General features: G+C 45.5%; 1 protein-coding gene across 2 annotated transcripts in view; it reads left to right on the forward strand.

The window, feature by feature from the left end:
- Trim2 (tripartite motif containing 2) overlaps positions 1 to 11010 on the forward strand; it is a 97756-nt gene that overhangs the window by 8207 nt on the left and 78539 nt on the right. For both annotated transcript variants that reach the window (XM_033759870.1, XM_010627931.2), the window contains exons 3-5: positions 8094 to 8245; positions 9319 to 9499; positions 10283 to 10987. In XM_033759870.1, the coding sequence (XP_033615761.1) occupies positions 8094 to 8245; positions 9319 to 9499; positions 10283 to 10987 (1038 nt within the window). The remainder of the gene's footprint in view (positions 1 to 8093; positions 8246 to 9318; positions 9500 to 10282; positions 10988 to 11010) is intronic.

Below are 11010 nucleotides of genomic sequence, written 5' to 3' on the forward strand. Positions count from 1 at the left end.
TTTTTTTTTTTTTTTTTTTGGTACCAGGGATTGAACTCGGGTCCTTGCACTTGTGAGGCAAGCAGCAGGACCACTGAGCTAAATCCCCAGCCCTTACACAGTCATCTTTTAATCCAGCAATGCCTTTAATAATATTTCTGAAGAAATAATTAGATTTGAAGGAAAGACAGTAAATATTAGAAGCAATCTAAACGTGCAGTGCTAGGAACACTGTTAAATTATGTGAGTCTAGATAACTGATTGTTGATTAGGCTTTAAACTGCTTAGTGTTTTTTTGTAAACCCATTGCCTCACGAGTGAGGCACACACTGTACTACTGAGCTACACGTCTAGACTAAAACTGATGATTTCAAAGCAAGTGACACGCATGCCACTGTATGTGGGTATATTTAAGTTTTGTTTTCTACATTGCAGGACCCCGGTATATATAGCATAGAAAGAGGATGGGAATTTTGTGCAGAAGGGATGAAGTTGCAGAAAGAGGAGAAGAATCAGAGACTCTTGTGCTCTTCCTTAGTCCAGTGTTCCCAGGAGTCGGCAAGGTCACCAGTGAGGTAAAAGGGCCCAGGTTTGAAGGGCCCTGGATGACCCTTAAAGGAAGCTGAGCTCTCCTAAGTCACTGGAGCTATTAAAGGCTGTTGAGTTAGAATGCTCAGGCATGGATTGCCCTGAACTCACTCCAGAGCAGCCAGAGAGGTAAGGAAGGGTAGCCACTTAGAAGCCTGCTGCGAGGACCTGCGTCATACTAATCTAGGGCAGCGGGGGTGAGACCATAGCAGTCAGCGGGCAGGGTGGACCGGAGAGCAGAGATCCAAGTCCTGGGTGTCTAGCTTCGGTGTCCAAGGAAGCTCTGATGCTGCCCACTGGGTAGAGATTAGCTCAGTGGTAAAATGCCCGCCTATCCTGTGCACTCTCTGGCACTGCAGAGAATAAAACAAAATAACTCTGAATTTTTATAAAATGACATTATCCATCTCAGGTGTAACTTCGGAGAGAACAATCTGTTGTCATTGCCTGAAGGATAAATTAGAAAATATTTCCTAAAGATTTATTTCTGAGCACAAGTCAGCAACAGAGTCTTTTAGTTTGCAAAGCAGAAGCACTTCCTAGTGATGATAATTCCAGCATACAGTGGACCCTTGACTTACAAACTCATTCGTTCTTGAGAGCTGGTTGTAACTCAAGTTGATCTGTTGAAGGTTCAGACACCTCTACACAGCATTCAAAGTCTCTCTCCCGTACATGGGCAGATCTCAGAGTCCTCCGAGAGATGCGGGCCCAGGATTTCACAGTGAACCCCACACAGGGAAGGGTATAATTTTCCTTCCAGAACTCTTTGAGGGTAAAATCTGTATCTGAGACTATCTGGAAGCAACATTAAGCAGCCGGCATTCGGGTTGTCACATAAGACTTTGTAAGTTAAAAACTAAAATTCCAGTCATAGCCCAAGTTGTTCATATATCAGGTTGGTTGTAACTCAAGGGTCCACAGGAGTTAGAGAATTCTTTAGGTTATAACTCTTCCCCTCTTCTACTCGTGCATCTCACCAAGTCATATTAAAAATTAAACCTTGAATGAAGCTATTTAAAATATATTTTGAGTCCTTCTTCCCTGCTGAGTCATTTTGATCTGTGGAATCATAAAATTTATAGGCTGGCAAGAGCCCTTGGAAAATTCGCAGTGTGCATCTTAAATCATTCTGTTGCTCAGCCATACCCTGTAGGAGTTTAATGACACTGGGGTCCTCAATGCATATTCAAGCCAGATGCATGTGATATTCCAGATAAATTGCTGCAGTTAATTGCCATGGGCAAATCTTTAAAAATAAGCCAAGCATCTGAAGGTTAATAAAATGGCGTAATTAACGGCAGAGCAGGGTGCTGCCGCCATAAGCCTGGCGCCTATTAGCACGTGTGGATGAAAGCCTGTCATCTGCTTTGAGAGCTGTGACACTGTCTTCTCATTAACCTGCCATGGCGGCATTGTCCAGATACGAAGCAAAGGGGGTTGAATAATGGTCAGTGATCTGAGCGGTTCTGTGCGCTGAAAGTGACACTTGAGCCCGGGGCTCTGTGATCCCAGGTCCACAAATGATGGAAACCCTGTCACTGCTTGCTTAGATGCCTCAGTAATGGATGTGTCCTCGTGGAGAATTCCTGGGCTCAGTAACAAGTCTCGGCTTGGCCCGAGGCCCTGAGCGTCCTTGTCCCGGTGGTATACACATGGTCCTGCAGTCAGTCTCCTCAGCAACTGCCTGTCAGCAGCAGTAAGCTCGGCCTGGCCTCTGACCTCCCTGCCACCCCTGGGAACTGCAGGTCTCACTGGACAGGGCCAAGATGGAGGCGCGCACACCTCACACAGCGAGCTCGGCTGTCAGAATCCCGCTCGGGCTTTTGCTGTGGACACAGCAGATTTCAGGGCCTCTGTGCCTGCCATACTGAAGAGACCTGAACAGTGAGCAGTGCCCGAAGCCTGCCGCTGGCTCCTCGAAGCTGCGGTAAGTTACAGATCATTTTAAAGTGACAGTGGGTGGTTTTCATTATATTTACTAAGTTGTACAAACATCACCACTCTCTAACTCCACAGCATTTTCATCACCTCTCAAGAAATGCCAGTCCCATTGAAGTGGCCACTACCTTCTACGAATGTGGGGTCATGCGTGCGGCAACTTTCCTACAGGAGCCGCCCTTGCATTCCTGGGATAAATTCCACCTGCTCATAATGCATAATCTTTTTACTATGTGACCCTGTTCCTTTTGCTAGTACTTCATAAGGATTTTTGGTATCTATATTTATACAGGATTTTGCTCTATAATTGTCTTGTGATGTCCTTGGTGTCAGGAAAATATTGGCCTAATAGAATGGATTAAGAGGTGATTCTCTTTTTCTTTTTTTCTTTTTGGAGTTTGGGAAGAATTGGAATTATTCTTATTTAAATATTTGGCAGAATTTATCAGTGAAGCCTTTTTTTGGTCCTGGGCTTTTTCGTTGTTGATGTTGATGATTTGTAAGTCTTTCTAGACTTTGTTTCTTCAACTAGATTTGGTTATATTTCTAGAAATTTGTCCATTTATCTAGGTTATGCAGTGGTTGGCTTACAAGTATCTGTTGTATTCTGTTATAGTTCTTTTCATCTCCATGATGTCAGTGCTAATTTCCCCACTTGTCTTCCTGATTTTAGTAATTTGAGTTTTTTTTTTTTTCTTGGTCAGTCTAGCTCAAGTTTTGTCCAATTATGTAATGTCATTTTTATTGTATACTTTCCTCGTTGTTCTATCGTAGTGATTTTTTTTTTTTGCCTGACGTTTCTTTTGTCTGACCCTAGATTTAGTCACCTCATTTCCTTTTGGATAAAGTTTGCAGGAAACATGTTTTTCCAGTCTTTCACTTTCCCCTTAATTGCGTCTTTGGACCCAAGGTGCTTTCTGAGGAGGAGCTGACCATAAAGCTTGTCAAATATCTCACAGACACATGAATTGCTTCTCGCTTGTTGCTTTTAAGACGATTTGGTTCTTCAATCCCTTGGTTGACCCTCTTTGAATTTCCTACTTAGGGCTTATCAAGCCTTTTGACTTTGTGCATGTCTGTTTCATCCAAACTGGGGAAGTTTCTACCCCTTATTTCTTCCATTTCTCCCTCCCTTCTCCTTTGGAATTTCCACTATGAATATCCCGGTACATTTCACAGTGTCCCCAGGCCTTTTGGGTTCTGTTACTTTTTCTTCAGTCTTTTTTTTTTTCTGGTCCTCAGACTATAAATTCAGTTGTCCTATTTTCATGTTTACCAGCTCTTTCTTCTGTCTGCTCACATCGTCTTTGGAAACCCTCTGGTGAATATTACATTTCAGTTACACTTTTTAGCTTTAGAATATTTCCTTTAGCTCCTTCTTATTATTTTTATCTCTTTATTTTTAAAAGAAATTTTATTTTATCCCATTCTTCCCCACAAGTCAAGTCCCCTCCCTTCCCTATGTACAAAAGCTTTGTTTCCATTTTTCCTTCTATTTTCGCTTTCTTGTCCCTTCCTTTTCCCCTCCCTCCTCCCTTGTTCCCCTTCCCATTTGAACACTTTCTTCCCATTTCCCAACATCCATTTCAGTCCTTATTTCCACTTTTGGTTTCTCATACCAGAGAAGCAATGTGGCATTTAAATATTCCGTATTTGGTGTGGCACTGTTTTATAGTTTCCTTTAGTTCTTTATATATGGGTTGTTTTTTTCCTTGGAGCTCTGTGAGAATATTTGAAAGAGTTCTTTTAAAATCTAGTCAGTTTGCCTCTGGCCAGATTGCTTCCAGACAAGAGCCCACACTGCCTTCTCCTGAGGAGGGGGAAACTGAAGCTCACCCTCGAGAGCTAAGTGAGAAGGGTGCCCGTGAATGAAATAAGCCCTGGAACTGTCATGTTCTCCCCGTGCAGACACTGGGCAGCCCCAGCACCCTGAAGAACAGAGGGGAGCAGTCTGTTCATGTTGTGTTCTTGGACTTTCCGAGGCTGTGTGTGACCGGTGGTGACAGCCCGCTCTAGGGAGGTTTCAAGAGCTCTGGCCAGCAAAGTGAAACATTAGTAAATGTGAGTCTGGTTATATAAAAGATCTAGAAAGACAAGGTGTTCTGATAAAGTGAATCACCTCCTGCAAAAGCCATGAAGTGATCCACAGATCCCCCGCCAGGGTGACACTTATCAAAAGAAAATGCGAGAATTTATTGAGGACTGCTTTTTTATTCTCCCTTTCCCAAGCCCTTTGAAAAAATAGGAAACCTCTTGGATGAAGCATATTTTCAAATAAAGAATAAAGTATGATACAGGACTTATACATATCTTGTTATTGTGTATTTGCAGTTCCAAAAATAACATCTAAAAACTTTATGATGGTGTTTAATATGAGATTGCCTGTAGTTTTGTTTTGTGTGTATTTTATTTTTTGTTTTGAGACAGGGTCTGGCTAGGTAGTTCAAGCTGGCGTTGAAGTCATTGTGTAACCCATGCTGGCCCCAAACACATAGCAATCCTCCTGCCTCAGCCTTCTGAATGCTAGGATTACAGGCCTACATCACCATGTCTAGCCATTGCCAGTATTTTAGATCATTCCATTTTCTTTTTTTTTTTTTTTTTTTTTTTTTTCGTACCAAAGATCGAACTTGGGCCCTTGTGCTTGTGAGGCAGGTGCTAGAACCAAAGCCCTGGCCCCAGATCATTCCATTTTCGAAACACATAAAGGACAGTAAAACATAGTAAAATCTCCTAAAGCAACCCAAAATGTTGTCTTTTGTCCGAGGGCATTGCCTCTCACTGGAGAGAGAAAGTTTTCCTTAGAACAATCTCTTAGTTCATATAGTCCTTTGGCAAATAATTATCACACAAGTTCCTATTCCTGGGTAGGCTGCTGGACTAAATCAGACCTTACCAAAATAAGGTTCAGGTGACTAGCGTCATAGTCTTCCTAGGGGAGATTTGAATTTTCTTTTGAGTTTATATCTTAAAATACATATGAATGGAGTATGCAGAGCTATGTTTTTGACCTGCAGAGGATTTTTTTTTTCTTTTTGTATTTTGAGACAGGGTCTCACTATGTAACTCAGGCTGGCCTTGGATGCTTGATCCTCCTGCCTCGGCCTCCTAAGCGCTGGGGTTGAAGGCGTGTGCCACCATACTTGGTGGTTTGAAGGACTTTTACCTGAATCTGGGTCACTGGAAAAGACTGTTGCTAAGTTAGCTTCAGCAAACTGAGTGTTTTATTCCTGGGAAAATCGTCTCCAGGGAAGTACCGTGTAAAACAGTCTTGATGAGGAAGGAACGTCCTTCTGACGCCTGTCACCGAGCGGTGGCTCTGGCTGAGAGTCCTCCCGTGCACACCTGCAGCAGTGCTGGGTACCTGTGACCTACAAGGCTTTAGCCAGGTGGGTGCGGGAGGGAGCATCCCTTGTTCGGGAATCTAAAACCTCATAAATGTGTCATAAGTGGGATCTAAACAGCAGTGTGGTGGGTGCATTCGTGCTGTATTCAGATTTATGCCCTTTTCACGATGTGCATTACACTTTTAAGAAAAAAATTCCCCCAGAAAAGGGCTTTGGGAATTCAAGCTCAGAAGATGCTCTTGCCAGCTGAGAATGTGAGGAGCCTCCTCCACAAGGAAACTTCCTTGAGGCTTCGTGTTGTACCTGAGAGTTTGTCACCATCGGAACGAGGTGGTTTTGTTTTCAGGTAACCGGATGATGTCGTTGTCACCGCTGTAGCAACTATTCCATACTAAAGTCGCCTTGTGCGCCAGCTCCAGCAGGCCTGGGTGCATTGTGCCCACTAACCCACATAGCCCGACTCTCATTGTTTCCATGCGGCAGAGGCAGAAGTGGTGAGAAATAATTTGCCTGAAATCACTCCACCACATAAGTGGTGGGCCAGGATGCACACTGCTCCCCATGGAAGTTTCCAGATGGCCAGGAATCCCCCCGGGGCCCCAGACCTGCGTCATAGTGCCGTGGTTAGAAGACACTGGTTGTCTTTTTCACCCTTGTGCGCGCAAGAGTATACAGTGGAGCTATCCAGAGCGTGTCTGATGTGTGCTGTTCCGGCAACACGGAAGCAGAGGCAAAAATGAGCAACAGCTGATTGCTGCAAAGCCAGATACTGCCAAGATTTTAAAAATGGAAAACAATGCCATTTTCTTCCCCAAATTTTTTTTTTTTTTTTCACAGTAATGCATTTTTTTTTTATTGAGTTTATTGGTACATTTAGGGATACAGTACAGTTACATTCATTGTTGGGATCATGTACCTTTACATGGCAAGTCTTGATTCTCATTTTTTTCCCCTTACCTCTGCCCTCCCTTCACCCCCTCCTCCCCTCCCCATCTACAAACACTTTATTTTCATCTTTTCATTCTCTCACATTTTTTTCTTTTCCCTTTTTGTTCTTCCCCTACGTATCACACCTTCCCTACACCTTTAGCTCCTTTCCTCCCATTTCTAAATGTCAGTAATCTTATTAGAATCTTATGCATTGTTGCAGAATATTCACACCAGGGAAACTATTTGGTATTTACACATGTGGGACTTATTTATTTCACTTAGGAGTATATCTTCAATATGTATCCATTTTCCTATGAATGAATCTATTCTCTCGCTCTTTATGGCTGAGTAATATTCCATTTTATAGAAAAACCACATCTTCTTTATCCAGTTTCCAACGGATGGGCAAATAGGTTGTTTCCAAGATTTAGCTATTACAAACTGTGCCGCTATAAACATGGGTGCACATACTTCTCTGTGATATGATTCTTTTAGTTCTCTTGGAAAGATACCCAACAGAGGGATGGCTGGGTCAAATGGAACCTCCAGTCCAAGCTCTTTGAGGTATCTCCATATTGATTTCCATAGTGGTTGCACTAGTCTGCACTCCCACCAACAATGGAGGAGGGTTCCTTTCTCCCCACAACCCCGCCAACATTTGTTATTGTGTGATTTCTTGATAGCAGCCATTCTTTGTGGGGTGAGGTGGAATCTCAGTGTTGTTTTCATCTGCATCTCTCGAATGACCAGTGATGTGGAACATTTTTTCATATATTTTCTTGCTGCTTTCACTTCTTTGTATGAGAAATGTCTGTTCATTTCGGATGCCCATTTTTGGATCGGGTCTTTATATTTGTCTTCCCCAAATTTTTTATGTTGGAAACGTAATTATTTTTCATAAACTATATGATCCATGTTAATACTTAAATGGATTTACTATTGCTGTTACTAGATTAGGGAGTCATGCACGTATGCAAAGTCCTTTTGGTGTCCGCAGTAGTTTTAAAGAGTGTCTAGAAGGCCCTAGACCAAATGCTTGAGAATCACAGCCCTACACAGTTCTGCCTCAGGCAGTGGCCACCAACAGGCTGGCTTTGTGGCTGCAGCAGTAGCTCTGAGTCAGACCCACCTCTATTTGGGACCCGTGGCATCAAATCTTCTTCCTTTCCTGCCGTGCAGCTGAGAGAGCAGTGCCAGCATTCTGCGATGGCCATGAGAATTAGCTGTGGAAGTGAAAGGAAACTGCTTCCTGTAGAGGAAGCCCTCGGCCAGTGACCCTGACCGTGGACTTTTCTTGTGTCCCTGCAGGTGATGGAATTTTACTGCCAGTCCTGCGAGACCGCCATGTGTCACGAGTGCACAGAAGGGGAGCACGCGGAGCACCCCACGGTCCCGCTCAAGGATGTGGTGGAGCAGCACAAGGCCGCCCTCCAGGTCCAGTTGGATGCTGTCAACAAAAGGTGCGACACCCTGGCCAGGGTCCCCGAGCTGTAGTAGGCTCAGGTTACCCTGGAGGTATCCGTCGTTATGTCATAAATTCGCCTTTGATCCCAGGGCTGTGGTCAAGACCTGGTAAGAGATAAGTTTCCCCTTCTCCCTGGTAAAATTCCAACTGCAATGGAGTGGTGGCATGTTTTTAGTCTAGTCTAGGAAGATAAAATGAATTAAAGTACAGTCAAGAAAAATACACTCTGGAGATGTCTGAAGTTCCTTCCTGAACCATCCCTCAAGATCTCTATAGCTGCTCTGTGTAGCCAGGAGTCTTCTCCCCATGGGTCCTGCAGAATGGTGTTGTGCTCCCCTGCGTCTAGTTTTTTTGGCGCAGACATAAGGGAACAGAGTAGTTGTTGTGCGTGAGAAACATCAGAGGAAATTAGCAGCTGCAAAGCAGACAAAATAGTAAATATCACAGCAATAGTCAGTAGCCATAGCAAGAAAAGTATGATTATTCTAAACTAACAAAAAGCACTTGGACACTTCTGAAAATTCCCAGAAAACTCTCAGTTTGGATAAGTATTCTGTGGTTTGGAAAAAAATACAGTTATATACGTAGATCAGTGGTTTTCAACCATGGGCAGGTCTGTCCCCCTCTCCCTGGGGACATTTGGCAGTGTTTGAAGACATTTTTGCTGTCACAGCTGTGTGCAAGGCTGCTGCTGGCACCGGGTAGAGGACAGGATGCTACAGAGATTCCCACAGTGCACAGGACGGTTCCCTGTGGCCATAGTGGTTTTTCCTAGAGCTTCAAGTCTTCCACCATCAATTATTAAAATGAGATGAGTGAAGACAAACAGATATGAACCTTCAGAGTCTTGTTCATTTGTTGATTAGTCCATTCTAAAGATGACAAAAAGCATAGAAAAAGGTTGTATACAGCCTAGTGTTAGGGTACAGTACTTTGGATTTTTTTTTTTTCCGGTACTGGGGATCAAACTCAGGATCTTGTGAGGTGGGCATGGTGCCACTGCGCTAAATCCCCAGGCCTCTACTTTGGAATATTTGGTGTTAAAGACCTCTAACAACTATTCTTCAGGCTCCCAGAAATAGATTCTGCTCTTCAGTTCATCTCTGAAATCATTCACCAGTTAACCAACCAAAAGGCCAGCATAGTGGATGACATCCACTCCACTTTTGATGAGCTGCAGAAGACTCTGAACGTGCGCAAGAGCGTGCTGCTTATGGAACTGGAAGTCAACTATGGCCTCAAACACAAAGTAAGACTCCAGCCGGGACGTGACAGCAGGGCCCTTCCAAGGCAGGCTGACTATCCCAGTAGCCGCAGAGACTCAGGTCCTTAAACATCACCATCGTACAGTAAAGTGCCGTTTGCATTTAATAAAGTAACCCAGCTTTGTTTTTTTTTTTTCCTGTTCTCAGCAAAACTGTATGATTCCATGACCTTAAGTCTCGATTTATAATTTGACAAAAGGCGAGGTTGAATATCACATCCTGCTTTCAGGACTGGGGGTTAAACTGGCTTGTTTCCTTCCTTAATTATAATATGGAACGTCTCTTAATTGCTCTGCTATCCATACCAACCTGTTTGTCAACTCCAAAGCACACCCTGACTGCCGTCTTTGTTCAGCTCTGCCAGTCTGTTCTAAAGCACAGAATGTCTCTGGTATTTAGGTGTGGAGACTTTGCCTGCGTTTGGTTTCTGTTCCTTTGGATGCTGACCGGGGAGCTTTGAACATTCGGGAAAGATACTGAATAAGGAATATTGAGATGTCGGGCCCATTAGTTTGTTTGACACAGCTCTTGGGTGTGACAGCTTCTCCTTGCTCCTGTGCAAACCCACAATCCAAAAATAAGTGTGGGAGCTGAGGCGGGGCGAGGTGGAAGGGACCCCGAGGAGGCGGTGGGAATGCAGGGTGGTGTTGCTGTAGAAGCCGGTCCTCGGGCCCTGTGTGGGAGGCCTCCCGCGGGAAGAGGGCGGGCAGGCGCGGCTGAGCCGGGCGGGGCAGCCTCACCAGCCCTCCGCTTCTCCTTCTCCGCAGGTGCTGCAGTCGCAGCTGGACACGCTGCTGCAGGGCCAGGAGAGCATCAAGAGCTGCAGCAACTTCACGGCGCAGGCCCTCAACCATGGCACAGAGACCGAGGTGCTGCTGGTGAAGAAGCAGATGAGCGAGAAGCTCAACGAGCTGGCCGACCAGGTCTTCCCGCTGCACCCGCGCGAGAACGACCAGCTGGACTTCATCGTGGAGACCGAGGGCCTGAAGAAATCCATCCACAACCTCGGCACCATCCTGACCACCAATGCCGTGGCCTCCGAGACGGTGGCCACGGGTGAGGGGCTCCGGCAGACCATCATCGGGCAGCCCATGTCTGTGACCATCACCACCAAGGACAAGGACGGTGAGCTGTGCAAGACCGGCAACGCCTACCTCACGGCCGAGCTCAGCACCCCCGACGGCAGCGTGGCGGACGGCGAGATCCTGGACAACAAGAACGGCACCTACGAGTTCCTGTACACCGTGCAGAAGGAGGGCGACTTTACGCTGTCGCTGCGCCTCTACGACCAGCACATCCGGGGCAGCCCGTTCAAGCTCAAGGTCATCCGCTCGGCCGACGTGTCGCCCACCACCGAGGGCGTCAAGCGGCGCGTCAAGTCCCCGGGCAGCGGCCACGTGAAGCAGAAGGCGGTGAAGCGGCCGGCCAGCATGTACAGCACAGGCAAGCGGAAAGAGAACCCCATCGAGGACGCCACACCGATACCCAGGTGCAG

This window comes from Fukomys damarensis, unplaced genomic scaffold (genome assembly GCF_012274545.1).
Source record: "Fukomys damarensis isolate Sample0158 unplaced genomic scaffold, DMR_v1.0_HiC HiC_scaffold_38, whole genome shotgun sequence".
NCBI classification, from domain to species: domain Eukaryota; kingdom Metazoa; phylum Chordata; class Mammalia; order Rodentia; family Bathyergidae; genus Fukomys; species Fukomys damarensis.